Source organism: Typopeltis vanoorti, chromosome 9, assembly GCF_054136105.1.
Source record: "Typopeltis vanoorti isolate ZY-2024b chromosome 9, IOZ_Tvanoo_1.0, whole genome shotgun sequence".
Taxonomy (NCBI): Eukaryota; Metazoa; Arthropoda; class Arachnida; order Uropygi; family Thelyphonidae; genus Typopeltis; species Typopeltis vanoorti.
The window spans coordinates 94,275,028-94,297,745 of NC_143557.1; the positions used below are offsets into that span (position 1 = coordinate 94,275,028).

Genomic DNA, 22,718 nt, shown 5'->3' on the forward strand with positions numbered 1-22,718 from the left:
GATCCTATTGTAATTTCCTATTGCCTTGCACTGGAATAATGCAGATCAAGGGATAATAAGAAAGAAAATAAAAAAATTGTAAGTTAAGTTGGACCAGTGCAAAAGGATATATTCTCCTGAGTCTATTAATCATTTACGGAAACAGAAGATTCTTTTAAGTTCGTATAGTCTCAAAGTGAAAGTCAACAAGAATTTAAGTGTGTTCATAGGATTCTCGATGTGAAGAAGCTATATTGCTTATGCTGGTAAGATTATCTTTTCTATGCCAGGTGTGAAGTAGCGAACTTATTTCCAGCGAACATAATTTAATCCTTATTGCTGTATTTATTCAAGATTGCATGTGTGATGTAGTGAGACATTACTCTCTTGTCCTGCCAAATATTGTACCATTTGGATTAATAGTTCAAGACTGAAAGAGTGATATAGAGAAGCCTGTTGTAAGAAACTTAATGTAATATTGAAAACTGAAATTTCTGCAAACTATTTTGCTAGGTTGACAGAACTTTGAAATCTTCAAATGATTGTCTGATGGTTTATATTTTATAATTGTTCTGAATGGTTAAACAGTTTAAATATCAACTTAAACTAATGGTTTAAGTTGACATTTAAACTGTATTGAATAATAACTTTAATCAGAGTGAAGTTGTGATAAGAATCCTTGATAATAAGAATATAATGTGTAAGCTTAAGTTCTAATCATAATTATTATACTCAGCTGAATAGTTTGCTAGTATCTCAGTGAAAACTTAATTATTGTTTAACTGTATTTTCCCAACTAGAATTCTTTGCTTTGATGTAAATTTGATGTATATTTGATGTAAATTCAAATAAAATAAATAATTTTATTTGAATTGAATCTTGTATTTGCCTGATTTCTTCATTGCACCGCTCATTAAAATAATTCGAATCTTAGCAGGAACCCTATATAATAAAGAGAACCCCGGCCTAAAATTAAGTTAGTAATAATATAGATTGGTTGATGGTTGATTCCTCAACGTTGCTCATGCAAATTTGAACATAGAGTGGCACAGTTAAAAATAAATATTCTCTGTGTTCGAATGAGGAGTCAATCAACAACTAGAATACACATCGGAGTAGAAAGTAGGATCCAACAAAATGGCACAGTCGACACAACACAACATAAGGCAGCATGTGATGGAGGGGGACTAGTGGTGGGAGGGTATTAGACCTGGTTATAGGATCAAAAGAACTATCCATAACCAAGGTGACCACATTACCACTAGTTAGTTACAGTGACCATGCTGTCTTGAAAGATTGTAAAAAATGGGGAATGTTCTGTCAAGAAGGGATATATATGTGAAACTACAAGGCAGGTGATTATGAAAAGATTAAGAGGAAGCTCAAAGCTGTGCCATGGCATAAAACCCTGAAAGGGAAGGATGTTAGTAGGCATGGGAGATAGTTAAGGGTCAACTAGAGAAAGCAGTATTAAATTATATACCTAGGGGTAAGGAGAGTTAATCGAGTAGGAGTTAGATGGATGAGTAATATCATTAAGCATGAGCTGCAGAAGAAGAAAATGCTGTGGAGGGTATATAAAGAGAAAGGTGAACAGCAAACCTTGGGATTTCCTTTGGCCAAGCAAGCCAAAGGAAATCCCAAAGAGTTCTTTCATTATGTGGCAAATAAGAGGAAGAATGACTGTGAACGATTAACCTTAATGAGTGATGATGGTCGTGAAGAGACAGAAGCAGATAAAATAGTTAAGTTACTGAGTGACCACTTTGCAAGAATATATATTATCCTAGTGAGGTTACTGCATTAACTTATGTGATAGATATTAATGTGGGAACAGAGGTGGATGAATTGGAGGTTTTTAGGATATCGCCGAATCTCAATGTCAATACAGCTGTGGGATGAGATAGGATATCACCTAGGGTTTTGTAAGGGAACTGGCAGTGCCTTTAACTAGGCTCATTAATTTAAGTCTCGGCTCTGGCAGAGTTCGAAGGGAGTGAAAGAGGGCAAAATAATTCCCTTGCATAAGGAAGGTTCTAAAACTGCAGTAGCAAATAACAGACCAATCAGTATCTCAGGCATGGTCATGCCTTAGTAATTTACTAACTTTTTCTAAAGAGTAACAGCTGAGTTGGATAATGAATATGTTAATGGATAAACACATTAACAAGTAGAGATAAGGAAGTTGATTTTGCAAAGGCATTTGACAGAATACCACATGGAACTCTGTTATGCAAATAGAACAAATGGGGATGGATATGACACTGGTTAAGTGAATAAGTGGGTGGCTGCTGGACAAATATAAAAAAAGTGGTATATGGTGGGACAGAATCGAGGCAAAAACAGGTGACAGTGGTATGCTGTAAGGTTCAGTGCTAGGACCATTGCTGTTTAATTTGTGCATAAATGATATAGAAAATGACCAGAAAGGAAATATTCAGTTGTTTGCTGATGATGCGAAATTAGGTAGAGTAATAGTTAATCAAGGCGATGTGGAGAGCCTGCAGGGCAAAAGATAATGGGTGTCAGTTTAATGTGGAGAAATGAAATGTTATGCATTTCGGAATAAATAGATTACAAGCTGTGTATCACATTGATGGAACTGTACTTCAGGAAATAGATGAAGTTAGAGATTTAGGGATGTGGTAGACAGAGTTTAGAGGACATATTGCATAAGATTACTTGCCTATTGAAGAACACATTAACAAGTAGAGATAAAGTTGTTATTCCTCTTTATAAAACCTTGATATGCCCACATCTGGATTACTGTGCTCAAGTCTGCTCCCGTAGGTTTCTTGGGGATAAGGAAGCAGTGGAGAGGATTGAGAGGTGAGTGGTGTGTGGAATGTTCCCTATGAGGATAGATTGAGAGTATGGATTGCAGAAGTTCGTTGATAGGAGAAAAAAGAGGGGACATGATAGAAACATTTAAGTTGCTTAAAGGGTTTTATAGGATAGATACAGCAGAGGAACCAGAACAAGGGGTTATATCTGGCTAGAGGAACCAGAACAAGGGGGTTATACCTGGAAGTTGAATAAAGGTTTGGTTAGTGCAGGTGTGAGGACTAGATTTCTTTCTTGGAGAGTTGTGAATGAGCGGAATGGGTTGCCAGGGTCAGTTGGGAGTGGTTTGTCTGTTTATGGATTCAAGGAGAGGTATGATATTGTGTGGATATATTTTTTGTCTCCTGTGATGAGTCTTCAGACTCCATGGAGTTGCCCGTATAATAATATTGATCACATCATGAAGGAAGGTGGCATTAAACCTAGTATCAAAATTGCAGACATTATCTCAACTCACAGATATTGCACAGATGAATACTTGTAAATCTACTACAGATATTTAGGACTCTAAATATTTGTTGTAGATTTACTACAAATTTACTACAAATCTAAATTTGTAGTAAATTTTGTAGTAAAACAAAAACTTAAATATTTTGAACATCTAACTAGACAAGAAGGCATTAGAAGGGAAACTGGATGGAAAGAGGGAGATATAGATCCAGGAGAATGTGGTTTGAAGACATTAAGGACTGGACAGGCTTGAATTATCATAAATGTTCCAGAGCAGCAAAAGAAAGAAAACAGTTCTGTGACATGGTTGCCAACCTCCTTCTAGGGGATGACACTTGAAGAAGAAGATGAATTATACATGGGAATAGATAATAGAATAAGCAAAGCTGTTGTGGTGGGAACAACTTGAATAAATTTGTTGTATGGAATAATAGAGAAATTAGTCAAACACTAACCTAGTAATATATAAGATGGTGTTCAGACTAATTTTAAATGGTTTGAACACTATTAAAATTGGATCTGAACTTCATATCCAATTATGAATTGGAATTGAAGATTGAGTTAGAAGTCAATTAGTTAATCAAAGACTTGAGACCACAGATGTGAGAGCTCTGATGAAAATTAGGATAGTGAAAAAATGGCAATGATGGAAGAATCATATTAAGAATGAAGATATTAGAAAGGAACTGAACATTATTAGTATGCAAGACCAATGTTTAATACCAGGATGGAACTGTAGGAGAAAAACCCAGAGGAAGACCAAGAACTAGATGAATTGATTTAGTAGTGACTTTAATAAATTTAGTTTAATCCTTAATCCAAGTGTAAGCAAAACAAAGTTTGATCCTGAAGTATCTTCAGCTCGTGGTAATGGTGGACCAAGCTCTCATCACTCCTTGTCTTAGTATCTCCCATAATGCAAAGCACATCTCTGTGTGGACATGGACTATGCATAGCATTATATATGTCCTTAATATCTCCCTGTCTTAGTATCTCCCACAATGCTTTGCATTATGGGAGATACTAAGACAAGGAGTGATGAGAGTTTGGTCCACCTTTGCCACGAGTTGCTTTAGTCCTGAAGATACTTCAGGCACAAACTTTGTTTTGTTTACACTTAGATAAAGGATTAAACTAAATTTATTATAGTCTAACCAAGTGGGGAAAAACTTCCTACATCTTTCTCTAAATCCAGAGTAATTTAATAATAAGGTGGTACACCTTCTGGCAACTCGTATAAGAAATATGACTTCTCCATTGCTTCTGCCTTAGTATCACCACCTCTGGGTCTGGTTCCCACTGACGAGACCTCAATAAAGGTCGAAACCAGTTGGAAGCTCAGGTGATGAATGGCAATGCTGTAACCCATGAAGTTTTAACTGAGGCTCAGCTGTTGCTGTCACCCAGGTCCGGGGTGGGGGGTAATGAATGGCAATGCTGTAGCCTGTGAAGTTAACTGAGGCACAGCTGTTGCTGTACCCCTCGAGATATGAGCAAATGAGCGGCTCTGCTCGGTGGTGGGGTGAGCCTGCCACGGTGTAGAGCCAACCGGTTCTGAGAGTTCTTCTCAGTGGCAGGGTGAGCCTGTTACTGAGGGGAACAACACTGAGTTTTTGGAGTTTGACCTGTACTTGAACATTCAATAAAGGTCGAAACCAGTCTGGGTAGTGGCTCTTCCCTTAATGTATAGCATTATATGTCTGCAAGGAGATGTGCTTTGCATTATGGGAGATACTAAAACAAGGAGTGATGAGAGCTTGGTCCACCTTTACCAAGAATTGCCTCGGTCCTGAAGATACTTCAGGCGCAAACTTTGTTTTGCTTACACTTGGATAAAGGATTAACTAAATTTGTTATGGTCTAACCAAGTGGAAAATAAACTTCCAAGAATGAGAAAATCGATCATCCGTCGAGGGCCACTGATTAATTTCCATTACATTTAAAGATGAAAAAATCATCACGGTCAACATTTCAAAGCTCTTATATTACTACTTGCATATTTCTCACTTTCCTAACCTGACTGATTTTTAAATAGTGCAACATTGAATATTTTATAAAGGATACATCTTTATTTTTGATGTTATAGTTTTTGTATCTGTTTATAAAGTATATTATTAATTAAGATATTAACTTATAGGCAAGTACCACGAAGCCGGAAATCTTATCCTGATGACAATGATCGTAGAAAAAGCCGACGCCATTCTTTAGGAAGTCTGAATTCTCCTTCTCAAAAAAAATCAAGGGGCCCACTTTTGGATAGGATGCCTGAAGAACCATCTTACCAATGGCAGAATAGGTAAAAAAGCTTATTTTCGTAGATGAGTATCTAAATGCGTAGGTGGTTTTTCATATACACATGATGTCATTTTCATATGAATTTTCATAGCTGAACAGATAGTTTCAATGCTGCATTCAGGGATTGTTAAGAACAAGTTTTTTTTTTTTTTTAATCAGAATTTCAGGTTTTCATTTTGCAAAGCATGCAATCTACTCAGAGAACATGTACATAAAAACAAAGTTATCAAGGTTTTTTGATTTATTACAAACTGTTATTGGACTAAGCAAGATTTCTTGCTTAGTCCAATTCCACAAAACTGGATCAAGGGTCACTTTGAATGATGATTCATTCATGAAAATCCTGCCTTCCAATGTATACTCTTCTGGAAGGTATCACGTAGCCACCTGCATATCATTGCCAAATATGAGGAGAGTTTATCCTGTATAAAATATAGATTGATTATTCTGTTCCATTGAGGAATTAACAGACCTTCAGTATTTCTCAGAATTTTGATATCATTTAGTATTCATAATGTTTTGAATGTTAAGAAACCATCAATAGTTATAGATATTCTGTCATTTATATATTTATTATCTGAAAGCCCTGCTCTTGGTGTACAAAAAAAAAAAAGGGCGGGGTCATGAAATAACTTCACACAAACTGTTGTTTGTATACACCTAGATATAGAATAATAGACAAATGTAATTTGGAGTATAATATATAAAACTCATCCAGATATCTTTCTACAAAAATTTAGTGCATACTTATAATCTTGTCATATGCTTTTTTCCCCCCTGCTGAATGATGACTTCTCTTGTCTAGTTTTTAACTCGGTGTCCCCATGTCTGTCTGGTGAAGTTTGAATATACATAGTCTTTATCCAGCCTGTTCCTAAAAAAAAAAGAAAGAAAGATAAAAAATTCAACCACCAAACTATCTTCCCATTTCCCTCACTTCAGTGCTCTTGAAAGTGATGGAGAAAGTCATAGGCAACCAGCTTCTTCACTATTTAGAGATTGGAGACTCATCAGTTAATTAGGGATCACCAATATATATTCTGTCATTCTTGGTCTACAGCAGACTTCCTCACTTGCCTTTGGACACATGGAAAGATTTGGAGAAACTTTTTTTTGGTCACTGTTGATATTTCCAAGGCTTTTGATCATGTCCATATGGAATCTAGGTCTTCTAGATTCCATATGGAATCTAGGTTTTCATCAGATTTCTTTATCAGTGCTGGAGTACTCCAGAGTTCTGCACTTATGCCCTTCCTCCAACATATCAGTGATCTTCTCTCTCTCTCTGACTTCAAATCCTATCCATAGTTTCGCTGATGACAGTTCTCCGATTCTCTTTTTCATTTGAGAAACTTTGTCGCCTCAAATAAACATACCACATCCATAGCTTCCTTAGCCTTCAAAAAATTTGGTATTCTTTTTCTGTTTAACATACTATTCTCCTTCTCATCTAATACTTTATAAATCTAAAATCTGATTCACCTTAGAATATTGTTTTCACAGTTGCAATGCTGTACCCAAAACCTCCCTAAGAATTCTTGATTGTGTACGAAAGAGAGCAAGTAGTCTGCCTAATTGGCGATCCTTTCTTTGACTCCAGTTTTATATACAGAATTCCAATTTTATATGCATTGCAGATACAGAATTATGTAATTCTGTATCTGCAATGATTCTCAACATTGAATTACAATATAAACACTGGCACCATAATCTTAAAAGGAATGCATCTGATATAGAAAGATGTCCAATGGCTGCACAAGTGAACTATAGGGTAATGGATAAAATAAGAACACCGAATCATATCAGAGATAAGGGAACTATGACTGTCTTTTAAACAACAATTTAATTTGAAAATTGAAATGTGATCTAGTGAGATTCAGTTTGAATAAAAATGTGAGTGTACTGAGTATAGGTCTTACCATAAAATAAATTTCATTTCAGACTAGGGGCTTCTGCAAACTAGCTATAGCTTTTTAGTGTTATAACTCTTCCTTTTTTAATAATAATAATAATAATAAATATTTTAGTTTTGTTACTGAGTTAGTTGCATATATCAAAGGTATTTGTTTTTATATATTGTATAATAGTAGCCATTAGATGTTTGGTGACCAAATCATTTTCTTTACTATAACAATATGTAGCTTTTCTAAACTCAGAAAATACTTCATGAAAAGACAAATCCGTTATCTTCATTAATAAATTGATAAATGTTTTTGCTTAAGTCATAAATATGCAATTCCAAATAATACCACTAAGACCATCTAATTTCTTTAGCAATGAAAATCAATTAGAAGAGTCTAATAGAAAGTTGGACTATGGAAAAGGTTCCCTGCAAATGAATGGAATGCTTTCTGGACAGACAGGTAGTGTTTTGTTTGCTCTTGTTAAAAATAATTTTCCAAAATTAGAAAACCCTGTTGAGATGAGGTCATTAATTACCAGTGAATGGTCAAGAAAGTTTGAATTACAGGCATACTTTGTGATCCACTTATTCAAAGTTGTTGATAGTTTTTTCCTGTTTTCCTAACCATTGTAATTGCTGTTTTCCCATCATTTGAAACCTGTATTTTTTTTCATTTCAGTCTCATTTTTATACCATTGCATTGGTTGTTAAGATTTTAGAAAAATTGGTGTGAACTCATATACAGAATTGGGCAGATGAGGCAATATTATTTATGCAGACCAGCCTGAATTTGTTAAAGAGTGCATCTGTTTACTGATCTGGTTGCATTTTATAATAGTGTAACAATAACAGTGGATGGAGGTAAGGCATATACTGCTTTTTTTCAGTGGAATTTGATAGGTGCCACACGACAACTTGCTATTTAAGTTGAGTATACTGTGTTTGGATATCAGGTTAGTGGACTGGATTAGTAACTGGCTTTCTGATACACATCAGAGTATTGTATATGGGGAAGCAGTATCAGAGTAGGAAGATTACAAGTGGGAGTTTAACAGGGTTCAGTACTGAAACCATTCCTTTTCAATCTTGATGTCAGTGATATTTTCACTGAACAAAAGGGAGTTGTTCAGTTGTTTACAGATGATGATGAAACTTGAGAGGATTATTAGTAATAATAATAATAAATAATAGTGCTGATGTTTTGGGTCTTCAGGAGAATTCAAACTATACTTTAGGAGGCAAGGGATCATTGGATGCTTATAGATAGAAATTTGAAGTTTAGAGGACATATTGCAAAGGTTGTGAAGTCTTCAACCTAGAATTCACCCTTTCTCTCAACAATATGGTATCATTAAAACACTGAACAATAGAGCCTATAATTATTGTTCCAATGAGATCTCCCTTATGGCAGAACTCAATCATATACACCACACACCTTTCTATCTAATGACTACATAACCAACAGTATCAAAAAAAAATAAAAGAGTAATCAATCCTTTCCTAGTCCTTAGCTTTCTCTTCAGAAAGATTTTAGTAATGCTATCACCATTCTTATGTCTGAGGCACACCAGAAAAAATAGCCAGAATCTTAAAGAAATACAACCTCTGCACAGCTTTCAAGCCCCACTTAAAACTAGCTGCCATTATCTGCTTCAATAAGGACAAAGTTCCTCCTCTCTCAGTTCTTTGATGTATATAGAGTTCCCTGTTCCTAAGTTGGCCTACTATAGACAGACAGGAAGATCAGCCACCATCTGCATGGAAAAACATCAAAAGTACATCTGTAGTCTTGCCTATGGTCAATCAAGCCTTGCTGACTATGCTTTGGGTATGGCTCATAGAATAAATTGAAAAGATCACCATGCTCTATCGCAGTAAATTTTGAAGAGAAAGACTGTTTTTAGAATCTGTCACTGCTCTGGAAAATCAGCCTAATTTGCATAAATATGGTTGGATAAAAGTTCCCAAAATATGGGAAATACTAATGCTTTGAGATCCCAGTTTAATCCTAGACCACCAACAGGTGCCCATGGAGGACACCCCACCTAGTTAGTACTCTAGTATTTCATCCATGTGTTTCACTTACTCTTGTGTTGCCTTTGTGTGTGTGTGTGTGTGTGTGTGGTGTGTGTGTGTGTGTGTGTGTGTGTGTGTGTGTGTGTGTGTGTGTGTGTGTGTGTGTGTGTGTGTGTGTTACAAGACCCATGTTGTACTCCATGAAGATGTCTCTGACTGAGATGAAGTATTGGAAGAATTATTATTTTTAATCCTTTCTCAGTGCTGTTTCACTCCATAGCTTCTAACATGAGTACCAGGCATTGATCAGACCACATCTGGATTTCTGTGCTCATATCTGGTTACCAGGATTTGAAGGGGGTGAAATAACCTTGGAGTGGGTGCAGAGGCAGATAACAAAAATTCTATCAGGACTGTATAATGTTGGCTATGAGGACAAACTGAAGGCATGCAAACTTAAAGAGTTTGGTGGATAGAATCTGAAGGGGCGGGGAGAATATAGTTGCGACATTTAAGCTTAAGAGGTTATTATCTGATTGATACTGGGGAGATTTTTTGTATGGAATGATAAGGAGCCATTCCTGGAAGTTGCAGAAGGAAGCGGTAAGTAAGAGGATAAGAAGTAAGTTTTTTGCATGTAGAATTTTTTTTTTTTATGGAGAACCCATCTACAAGAGGTTAGTCAACTATACAATAGTACCATGAACAGGCAAAAAGGAACTTGTTCATGTTTGACTTTAAGAGCTGTGAATTGTATTCTTTGGGAAACATATGGTGGGAGACTGTGGAAGAGATAAATGAAGAAAATGGAAGTGTTGAAGAGGAAGAGAAATTTTGTTCTGTGGATTTGGAGTTGAACTGTGAGAGTGTGTTGATTGGCTGCTGCATGCATTTCAACAGGCTTGGCGAAGAGTGGGGGAATGCTTAATGCCAGTTCTGATGAATAGTAGCCATAGAAGTGTTTATAGAAGATGCACATGCATCTCAGGAAGTGAGTGGAGCATATCAATGAGAGAGGGGTCATTAATCAATCAAACTAACCTTTTCTGTATAGAATCCAGTATTTTTAAGGAGCTTAGGAGAACTATCCTAGATATGAGCGCAATGTTCAGTTGGATGCAGAGGAGGTAGTATTTGTAATATGTTTGTTCCAAGAGAGAGAGAGAAAAAGAGAGAGAGAGAGAGAGAGAGAGATTTGAGGTTAGTTAGAAGGTAAATCTCATCCTGAATAGAGATTTGGGAGTTGTCAAATCTCTATTTTTATATTATATTATCATATATTATATATATTTTATATTATAAATATATTATATTATATTTTTATATTATTATCGTTTTGCAAAGGTGTATGTTCAGGTGGAGATTTTACAGTTGCTGATGTGACAGAGATGCATATCAAAATTGAGGTACATGAACAGGAGGTCTTATTATTATTATTACTTAACACCTCCAGGGAGTCCAAAGACTCATGGAGGGAGGGAGGGCTCCTACTCTGCAACTGATGAGTTGCAGAGGATGAGGCTTGGGACTTGGGGATAATGGTGGTCAGAGAGTTGAAGTTCAAAGGGCATATTGCAGAAGTTGATCAAATAGCTCTACACCAACGGCATCTGCTGCCTACCACCACTAATATTTTCACAGACAATCACAAACATCCATGCCCACGGCGGGATTCAAACCCGCCATGTTCAGCATATCGAAAAATATCACTGTGATTACAGCAGTGGGACTGAATGGCATATCAGTTAGCCCACATACTACCTGAATGTGCAAGAGAATTGACATTGCCTCTGAAGTTCTTCAGTCTAAGTCTCAGGGAAGATGGTAAGATAGTTCCATTGCATCAGGGTGGCTCCAAGACAGAGGTAGCAAACTGTAGACCAATTAATATATCGAGAGTGTTTGTTAAAGTATTGTAAAAGTTGGTCAAAGCTAAAAATCCATCATTTGGTAGATAAGGATGCGATACTTTATAGTGAATAGCATGGCTTTGTAAAAGGTAAGTCCTGTCTTAGCAATTTATTCACATTTTATAATAAAGTGACAGCAGAAATGGATAAAGCAAATGGCTACACCATAATACTACTGGACTTTGCAAAGTCATTTGACAGAATACCACATGGAAAACTGTTACAAAAGTTGGAGCAAATAGAAATGGATATGAAGCTGGTAGCATGAATTGGTGGGGGGAGCTGATAGACACCAGACAGTAGTAATGGTAGAGTGAAATTTAGAAGAATAAGGGTAACTAGTGGAGTACTTCAGGGTCCTGTATGAGGGCCACTACTCTTTAATTTGTATATCAACGATATAGGGAAAGATTAATCGGGGGGTATTCAGTTGTTTGCTGATGAGACAAAACCGGGGAGAGCAATATCAGATATAGGTGATGTTGATATCCTGCAGGATGATTTAAACAAATGGGCACTGTTGGCAAAGGATAGTGATTAATGTTGCAAAATGTAAGGTTATGCACTTTGGATTGAAAAGGTTACATGCGATGTATCACATTGATGGTACTGGATTGCAGGAAATTGACGAGGCTAGGAACTTGGGGATAATGGTGGTCAGAGAGTTGAAGTTCAGAGGGCATATTGCAGAAGTTGGTAAAATAGCTCAAAGGATTACTTGGATGTTGAAAAACATGCTAACAATAAATATGGAGAGTTATTATCACTCTTTATAAGGCTATGATTTGGCCAAATCTTGACTACTGTGCATAGATTTTGCCACCTGAGTTTCTTTTTGGGATCAGTAGGTGGTAGAAAGGATTCAGAGATGAGTGATTAAGCGGTGACATGTCTGTGGAATGCTCTCTATAAGGATAGTTTGAAGGTGTGTGGGTTACAAAGTTTTTGGTTGATTAGTGGAAAAGAAGAGACATGATACAAATTTATAAGATATTAAAGGGGTTTTGTAAAATTGATGTAAAGGAACTTTTTCAATATATGACAAATAGTCAGAGAACTAGGGAGTTATCTGTGGAAGTTCTGTAAGAGTATGGTTAGTAAGGGTGTGCAGACTAGATTTTTTTACATGGGAAGTGGTGAATGAGTGGACTGGATTGCCAGATCCCCGACAGTCAATGAATTTAATGGGAGGTATGTTAGAATTGTGTATAAAATATTTAGTTTGGGTCTCCCATGTTGAGTCTCTGGATTCCATGGAAATAACATATAATAATAATAATGAATGCTGTTCATCTTTTAATATCACTGAATTGAAGGAAGCAGTGAAATCACCTGAGCATCGAGGGTTATGAGTTGGTCTTGAAACTTAGCCAATTACCCTTGAAAATTATTGTTTTTTATTAAATGAATATACTCTCCTATATTCACCAATACCCCATTTGTAGTCCTTATATAACTCTCAAATATATTTTCCAAATATAACTTCATGTGATGTGACAGCATGCAAAAAAAAAAAAGAAAGAAAAAAGTGTTCAGAAGGTGTGACCATTAACTTAAATGCTAATTTGTGCAAACCTGTATGTATGATGCCATTTCAAAAATAGATCATGGTGCATTGTACCTGAAAAACACATTGATTATAGCATAAGATAACAAGATGACTGGAAACATGATCTCATACAGGCTTACAAAATGGTTCAATTTCTGCTTGTTAAAGTGTTTTGCACTAACAGCAATTCATCATTAAATGGTAGAGGTTTGCAGAGCAAATGTTATGTCACAGCAACATGTTTGGTGTAACTGAATTTCTTGGCCACCCACTATGTAGTCTTCACTGAAGGGGAATGCCTGGCAGCTAAGCAGTTTGTAACAGTATGTTGTTTTCTTGTTAAAGAACAACAATGTGTTGTACATTCCATACTGGGATAGTTGCCTTAATGCCACGAATAAACATCTTTGTGGAACAAATGATGTATACCAAAGTGACTCATGTGTCACATATCTCTGTTGGAATAGTCCTTCATATAAGAATGCATTTTTCCTTGGTTATTGAAACATTCATATGCATACTTAACATTTATCATTAAGATGCTTCTTTTCCTGTATTCACTGATATAGATGAAGTCAATGGAATCACACCAGCACTGAGGCGTCGACGAGAACGTGATGCTCGCAACAGGTCATTAATAAAAGAACAGGAAGAGAATGGAAGAGGTGCAGTATATCAGAGAACAAACAGTACATCATCTACTGGCAGTATTGATTCAGAAAGTAGTGATAAACCATCTCTAGTCCAAAATGAGAGACCATGTAAGTAGACTTAATTATTTCTGATTACCTTAAATGTTTAAAACAATATACTGTATATAAACGAGTTTATTTTCAGAACAACTTCATTCAGAACAGGGGAAACTTTTGCTTTCATTTACAAAGAAAAACTAATATTTTCATGTATTAAAAGATTCGTTGAGATGTTGATAATATTTGGGAATTTTATCAATGTCACACTCAGTTTATAAAGCAATATTGTTGCCAATTTCATAATAATTCTGAATTAAAAATCGATTATGTGTCATTTATTAAGTTAGTTGATCTTCAGATGTAGAATGTATAATCCTTGGTTTTTTTTTGTTTCTCTGATGAATTTTTATTTACAATAGAATATTAAAGCAAGCCTTAATGTTACAGTGAGTAGTTCAGAGTAAAAAATAATGTATTTTCTGTTGTATTTGAAAATTTCATTATGTTCCTTGTTTAAGCAGTATATTATTGTATGCTATACAAGGCATGTTCAAAAAAAGACTGAACTTTTTTAAATAGCACACCAACCAGCACAGAGGTATACTGCAGCTACTGAGTGCATCTAGCGGCAGGTTTTGACAACAAACTGCTATTTGCCCCATTCTGCTCTGAGCATTAGTCGTCGAGTCACATCTGCTAAAGTGAGCACGTGCACAAGCTGTTTGTCGGATTAGTAACAAAGTGATAGCGAAAGAGCTTGAAGAGCAACGTATACATGTGAAAGTTTGTAAAATTTTTGGTAAAAATTTTACAGAGACATTTCTATTGCTTAATCAAGCATATGGGGACAGGGTCTCCTCGACCAGAAAAAAGCACGAATGAGTCAGTTAAAGATCAAGGTGATGTTGGTTATGTTTTTTTTGATTGGAAAGGCATTGTCCATTATGAATTTGTACCACATGGTCAGATGGCAAACAAAGAGTTGTACCAGGAAGTTTTAGTGTGTTTGAGGGATGCTGTGTGCAAGAAGAGGCTTGAATTGTGGGAAAACTAGACTTGGGTGTTGCACCACAACAATGTGCCAGCTCATGCATCACTCCTCATCTGCAGTTATATGGCAAAACATCAGACATCTGTTGTGCCCCATCCATCCTATACTCTGGACTTAGGCCCCAGCAGACTTTTTCCTGTTTCCCAAACTTAATACCACTTTGAAAGGACATAGTTTACAAACTGTAGAGGAGATTCAGGAAAATGCGATAAGAGAACTGCATGCTATCACAGAAAGCGCATTCCAGGAAGCATTCTAACAACAGAAGAACTGTTGGGAACGGTGTATCACCAGTAAAGGGGGACAGTGCTTGTAAAATGAGCAATAAAGTCTTTATAGCAAAAGTTTGATCTTTTTTTTTTGAACATGCCTTGTATGTGCTTCATATGCATTCTCTCTTACTGTACCTTGGTACAGTTTGTTTGGTAAGCTACACAAAAGTTCATTATGATTACATATTTTCCAGTTCTGATCTTTTAATTTTAATGTGATTTTATTTTTCAGATGAGTTTAATTAATGAATAAGAAAAGTTTAAGATTATTAAACTTTTAATAATCTTAAACTTTAAAAAAGTATAAGATTACTTTAAATGATTATACAATATAGTGTATATGAATGAGTTTATAGTGCAAAATAAAAGTAGTAATTGTAAAAGAATAAAGTTAGTAATTGTAAAAGAATAAAGTGAAAAATAAATTTTTAATAAAAACCAAGTGTTATATGCTACCAAACCAGTGTGGTATTTCCAACCAAACTCTTTCATCTAGTTTACCTTGATGGTGAATTCAAGATGATTAGAGTAGAGTTCTCATTGTAACAATTTATATTAAAAAAAGAAAAGAAAATTTGAATATGAAAATTATAGAATTCTGCTAGCTCTAACTCTTTTCCAGTCATCCTTTGTATGTTGATAATGCCTTTCTTCAGTTCTGCTGAGGTTCTTGGAGTAGCTGAGTTTGCACTAACCAGGCAGTGCTCCAGATGTCATGTCTGATTATGTTGTATTCTGAATTTTGTGTATGTAGACTTATTATTATTATCACCTCATGGAGTCAAAGACTCATCTGGGAGGTCCTTTTATCATACACACACACACCTCATCATACCGTGCCTTGAATACATTCAAATTCCTTGCAGACACCACACTCTCAGGCAAGGCATTCCAATCATTCACAACTCTGCATGAAAAAGAACCTCTCACTCCCCTACTCACCTTCTTTATACAGTTTCCAGGGATGACCCTTGGTTCTTTCTCGATCTCGCACTATTTTCTATAGAACCTCTCCAGCATTCATCCTATAACAAACCCTTAATAACTTGTAGGTCTCTATCATATCTCTCCACCAGACTCTGCAAGTTGCATCTTCTCAATCTTTTCTCATACTCGACTTTCCAGAGGTCAGAAACTACCTTAGTCAATTGCCTTTGGACCCATTCCAACATCTCTTCATCCTTCGGAAAACCAGGTGACCAAATCTGGTCACAATAGTCCATGTGTGGCCTCCTCAAAACCTTATACAATGGAACAAGAATCTCCCTATTTCTACACGTCAATGTTCTCCGCATCATTCCCAGAAGCCTTCGTGTCTACACAATTTTGGCTATGTCTCTCCTAAATTTCATATCCTTATCCACTATCACCCCCAGATCTCTTTTTTCTTCCACCTCCAACAATATATCCTCACCAAGCATAAATTCTGCATCCCATCTTTGTTTTCCAAATTTTAAAACCTTACAATTTGCAACATTGAACTCACATCTCCATTTCCGTGCCCAATCACTCAATTTATTCAAGTCTTCTTGTAAGACCACAACATCTTCATTACCCTTCATGGTTCATCCCAACTTAGCATCATCTGCAAGCAACTGAATATCTCCATCCAAATCTTCACCTATATCCTTAATATACAAGTTAAACAGTAAATGCCCCAAAACAGACCCCTGAGGCACTCCACTAGTGACTTTCCTTTTCCTGGATATCGCTCCCCATACACAACTTGTTGATACCTATCAGGTAGCCAGACTCCAATCCAATGCACTAATCTACTATCCAACCCCATCTGCCCTAGTTTGACTATCTATTTATCATGAGGTACTCTATCAAAAGCCTTTGCAAAATCCAAGTATATTACTGTGTATCCTTCTCCTCTTTCCAAGGAAGCAGTCACTTTATTATAATAAGTAAGTAGATTCCCTTTAGCAAATCCATGCTGTACATCAAAGATAATACCATTGTTGTCAACCCAACTCTGGATCCTAGTTCTCACAAGCTTCTCCAACAACTTAACCACAACACCTGACACACAGATAGGCCTATAGTTTGATGCTTGAGTTCGATCACCTCCTTTATGAAGTGGCACAATCTTGCCCTCCTTCCACTCCTTAGGAACTTGGCTGAGTGCAAGACTCGTATTAAAAAATATGTCAAGACGGGTGTCAACTCCCTGGCACATTCCTTCAGAATACGCAGTGATATATTATCAAGTCCCACAGCCTTATTTACATTTAGTTTACTCAACTCCCCAAACACCTCTTGCTCATTTACAGTCAGTCTCTCCTCCCCATCATCAACTGCTCTCAATCTCTCTCTCTCCATGAAGTCACATTCACAAGATTGAAAGATCTTTATGAACTCCTCATTAAGCATCTCCACCACACATTCTGCAACAGCTGTCTTTATACCATTTTCTCTTATCAATGTCATCCTTCCATAATCATTCTTTCTTTTGCTGGCTATATATTCAAAGAACTCCTTAGGATTCTTTTTGGCTTCATTAGCTAACTGCTGTTCATACCTCTCTTTAGCTACTCTCACCAACCAAGTCACCCTCCTTGCCTGGTCTTTGTAGACCTCATGGAATAGGTTATTTCCACTTCTCTTATGCTGTCTCCACAATGCCCTCTTTCTCTGTATCGCATGCTTAATCTCTTTATTCATCCATCCTACACCTACCTTATTTAACCTTCTCACCCTTGGAATACATTTAGACATTGCATCTACTAGGTAGTTTTTGAAAATCCCCCAAGCTGCATTGATCTCTTTTCCAGCTAACTCCTCATTCCATGCTACACCCGCAAGCTGTCTTCTGAGCTCTTCATAATCCCCCCCCCCCCCCCCCCGTAGTTCCACATATACTCTTTTCTCATAGAAGTCCTCACACTGCTGGCAGCCACCCAGGTAATCACCTCATGGTCACTCTCACCAATTGGTGGATGATTTGACACCTCATTTATAATTGCATCCTCTGATGAGAGATGAGATGACGAAATCCAAGACCCTCAGTCCTCGCGTGCCCTCTGTTACATACTGTCTGAGGTAGTTATCCCTCAAAAACTCAAGAAACTCATTTTCTTTACTTCCAGTTGCTATTTCATCATTCCAGTCTATATTGCCATAATTAAAGTTGCCCATTATGATCACCCTTATTTGTTTGACTAATTTGATTATACAGTTCATTATCGCCACCATCCACATTACCTGGTCTATAACAACATCCAACCAAATATTTGATTCCATTCACTTCTATCTCACACCATACTGCCTTAAAACCACTGGCACTATTTTTCTCTTGCATCTCTACTTTGTATGGACATAACTCTTTCTCTATCATCAACAGCACTCCCCCCCTCCCTTTTTATCCCTTCCATCCTCACGAAACACATCATACCCTTCCATCTCTATTCCTGTCAGGATGTCGTCCTCTTGCAACCATGTCTCACTTATTCCAACAAACTTTGGGTGAACAGATGCAATTAATGCAACCATTTCATCTGCCTTGTTTCTTATACGTCTAGCATTTGTATACAAACACATCATCAGCTCATTTCTGGATCTACAGCTAGTTCCACTGATACCACTCACTCGATGTGATCTCTCCATGCTCGACTGGGGCAATTTTCCTGCTTATTCATTTTAAAATCCTTTTCAATTCCAACTGTTTCCTCTTGATCCCAGGTCATCCCATTTTTTTCCTGTCTCCACATGCTCTCACCTCCTCTCGGAGCATCCGCCTTTCTCACGCTGTGTATCCCTGTCCATCCTGAGCCTCCCCGTTTCCCTGCTCCTCTTGCACAACCATTCTCCCATTTTCTATACTCATACCACTCACTTCCTCATTTATAACCACTTCTTCAATCTCTCCTGTCTTACTCTCCTGCTCTGCCTTATCACTTCCTGCTTGATCTGATTCATTTTCTCTCACTCTACTCACTTCTCTACTTTCCAGCAACAGTCTCTCCAAGTGACTCACACCATAACCACTCAGATGCAGTCCATCGCTTCCCATACAGTTCACTCCGTCCTTCAAACTCATTCCACACATTAACAAACTGTACTCCATCTCCTCACACATTTCAGCCAGCATATCATTCATAATCCTTGCTCTCCGCCTCATCTCACCACAGTCATACCTAAGCAACATGCTGACTACCCTTCCTGTCACACTCTTCTCTTTTATCCTTCTAAGCAGCCTCCTGACATCCATTCTGACTTGCTCTTTGTCCTCTGTCAAATCATATCTGCCGATTAAAACCATCAACTCCTCATATCTAATGCCTCAATCACTCTACTCATTTTACCGTCTGGAAAACATACCTTGTGCATCTTATCATCCAGCACACCTTTAATAATGGAGTCACCAGATAACGCCACTCGCTCATCTTTCTTTAACTCTTTCATGATTAGTTTTTTTATTATTATTATTATAAGACATTATTATTATTATTATTCAGGCATATCTAATTGAATCTTAGGATTCTTGCGAGAGGCCCATGCTAGCCCACACAATGTCCATCATACTTCTTAAACTCATTCATTGGCAGTGCTTGAAAAATTCCTCCTGGCAACTCATTTTGTTTGTTCACCACTTTTCAAGCAAAAAATATGGTCCTCTTATCCAGCTAATTGCACACTCTCAAATTCCAGTAATGACCATTTGTTTTCTCTCCCCTGCTGCTATGTAAACTTCTCTTGCATCTGCATTATAAAACTCTTTACAAATACACACACACACACACACACACATTATGTGAATTCTGCCTATAAAAGGTTGCTAATCCATAGTACTGTAGGTTGAAAAACCTGAATGTCCTCCTGGAAACTTGGATTTTTCATCTATTCATGTTCTTCAAATGAGTAGAAGTGTTGGTAGCACATGTTAGTTTGTTTTAATGGTATTGATTACAACATAGAAAGATAAGAAAATAATTATTATTTATTAACTTATTAGCTGATATTTTGCTGATATTATATCTAGCATCTTCAGAGCACAAGAACAGTTTGAAGCAACAAAATTTGGTATAACAGTGGGACTAGTTTAAAAACATTTGCAATGGACAACACAAGGAACTGTAGTCCTAATTGATTACCTTCTATTGTTGCAAAAAGAGAGAAACAAGTATTAATTAGATCTTAAAATGATTGTCACCCAGAGTTTTGGTAAATTTATACAGCCATACTTGTTGATGTTTGAGTATGTTTTAAAGCTGCTGCTGATTCCAAAAACAATTTCTCTGACTTATAATGACTTCTGTTTATCACTTTTGTTTGCTTCCATTTGATCTTGTGTGAAGGAGGATCAAGCCCTTCAGGCCATAAAAAAACAGAATGGAATGAGATTTGAACCCACAGTTGCCTCTGTTGGTTAGGAAGCAGTATACTACCCATTTGGCCAACCAGACCTCTTTTCTGCCTATCAACAAACTTTGCAATCCATAAGCCTTTAAATTACCCTTACAGCAAGCATTTCACAAACCTGACATAATCTTGGTTACCTGCCTCCGAATACTCCACTACTTCCTCTTCCCCATGCAACTTAATCCAAGCTCAGTAGTTCAGATTAATATGGACAATAATTTTCTTATCTCTACTTGTCAGTGTGTTTTTCAATATCCAAATGTATCTTTATATCCCCTGATACATTGCTCACTTTTTGCGATATATCAGTAGTTGCTTTTCAAATTACACTACTCCATTTCAAGAGGCAGTTAATTGAAGGGTTCAGTTATTTGAAGGTCAGATAAATTTACAAATTATAGTAGTCACAGACATTAGCTAAAATGCAGTGTTATTAAAAAAATTCATTAAAAAATATCCTTTATAATATCCTCATTTTCATTTGTTGTGCTGTATTATGGTTTCATTGATGACGTAAATAATGATGCCGCTTATTCATTTTTTTATTGCTATTATATTTAAGTCATCAATGAAATCATGATACAGCACAACAAATAAAAATGAGGATATTATAAAGGATATTTTTAAATTAATTTTTTGTAAATGATGGTTCTTTTCTTTACTGCAAATTGCTATTTTATAGTACATGTATATAATTTTCATCTTTTATATAGATCCCTCCATAGTGGAAAAGCAAAGGTCTCGATTTGAAAGTAGAATCGAAGATGAAAATCGTAAAAATCAAGAATTATCAAGAATGAGGGATGACAGGCCTCGCCAAGAAGACAATAAAATAACTTTAATGAAACAAAATAGCCGTTCTGATGCAAGACTTGGCTCTATTCCTTATACCCGCAGTGATACAAATAAGAAAGCCTGGGTTTTATCAATGATGTATGGAAAAAGTCAGGAAGAGGAAAATAAACAAGTAATTCAACAGCCAAGCTTACCTCCAGCTGATAATATAATTAATTGTACATCTAAACCAAAAGAAGAAGAATATTCCAAATCATCTCCTCTAAGGAAAGAAACCAGTGTGAAAGACATGCAAGAAAAATTCATGAATAAACAAGAAATAAATTTACGATCTCCAACAAATGAGAATCGGCCCCGTATTGGCGATGCTAGTGGTATAATTAGTAGGGCAAAAGAAGGCCTAGCAGCAAGTACACGACCAGAACACAAAGTTCCTATTATTACTCAGTCAACTAGTACAACACCAGAACCAAAGAAATCAGAAAATGACTTACAGTGGGAGCAGCTGACAAAAACAATTAAGCGTCCTTTGATCATTAATGATCTGGACTTTACTGATTTAAAGGATGAAGATGATAATTTGGAATTTCTTAACTTTCCTATTTTAAATGGTTTTCCTGCTGGTGTTCCACCACTTCCAGGAGGTGGTCCTCCTCCACCTCCTCTTCCACCGGGAAGTGGGCCTCCTCCACCTCCACCACCTCCTGGTGGAGGAACTCCTTTTCTTCCACTTGGTTGGAACACTATTACACCACCGCCTCCACCACCTTTTTTTACATCACGAGTTAATACAGCAGTAGCACCACAGCCTCCACCATGGGTTAGAAGAAACCAGTCCTATTCAGAACAAAATCAGCAGCAGGCAAAAACAATTGTTAAAACCAAAAAGACTGTTAAACTTTTTTGGCGAGAAGTAAAAGAAGATAGTGCACTCCTCCAGAGAGCGGGAAAAAAGAAAACTATTTGGGATGAATTGAAACCTGTTCATATTGATACCCAAAAACTAGAACATTTATTTGAAAATAGGGCAAAGGATATTATGAGTAAGGTAAAGTAAATTACTGAATTGCTTTATAATTCAAAAAATACTCATAAGAGCTAATTTAATTTGCCACACATATATATATAAACTTAAGGCATTTTAAAAATTTAAATTATAATAAAATATTAAGTGTATGTAATTACATGCATGATCTTAAAAAGAATGTTAACAAAACTTTTCTGCATGTTTACTTATTTAAAAATATAAGCTTTTACAGCTTTAGAACTTAAGCATTAAAGCAGTTTAGCTTATTAAATTTTCCAAAAGCTTACAAAGTGCCTGATAACAGCTAATCACAGAACTATTTTTTTTTTTCCTTTGCAATGCTTCAACTCTGGCTGCAATTATGGCATGTATCTTCGAATGAATGCAGGAGGTAAGCATTAAGTTTTGAGTGAAACTTCTAAAACAGTGATATTCAATGTAAAATATTTAAATGGAAATTTTATAGTAAAGTGCACGGTTTTCTGAAAAACTATTGAGCAGACAACTTAAGAAGTGTATTAAAAAAGAGTGATTGTTTATAATTAGTTTTTTTGTTTTTTTTTTTTTGTTT

The 22,718-nt window shown here is 36.4% G+C and overlaps 1 protein-coding gene across 3 annotated transcripts in view; it reads left to right on the plus strand.

The window, feature by feature from the left end:
• Window positions 1-22,718, plus strand: part of LOC150103262 (FH1/FH2 domain-containing protein 3-like) — a 469,484-nt gene that overhangs the window by 340,746 nt on the left and 106,020 nt on the right. For 2 of the 3 annotated variants that reach the window (XM_090397848.1, XM_090397847.1), the window contains exons 13-16: window positions 5,411-5,569; window positions 7,843-7,931; window positions 13,516-13,707; window positions 21,039-22,168. In XM_090397848.1, coding sequence (XP_090253974.1) covers window positions 5,411-5,569; window positions 7,843-7,931; window positions 13,516-13,707; window positions 21,039-22,168 — 1,570 coding nt within the window. Of the gene's footprint in view, window positions 1-5,410; window positions 5,570-7,842; window positions 7,932-13,515; window positions 13,708-21,038; window positions 22,170-22,718 lie in introns of all 3 variants that reach the window. The other variant, XM_090397849.1, reaches the window with a different exon arrangement.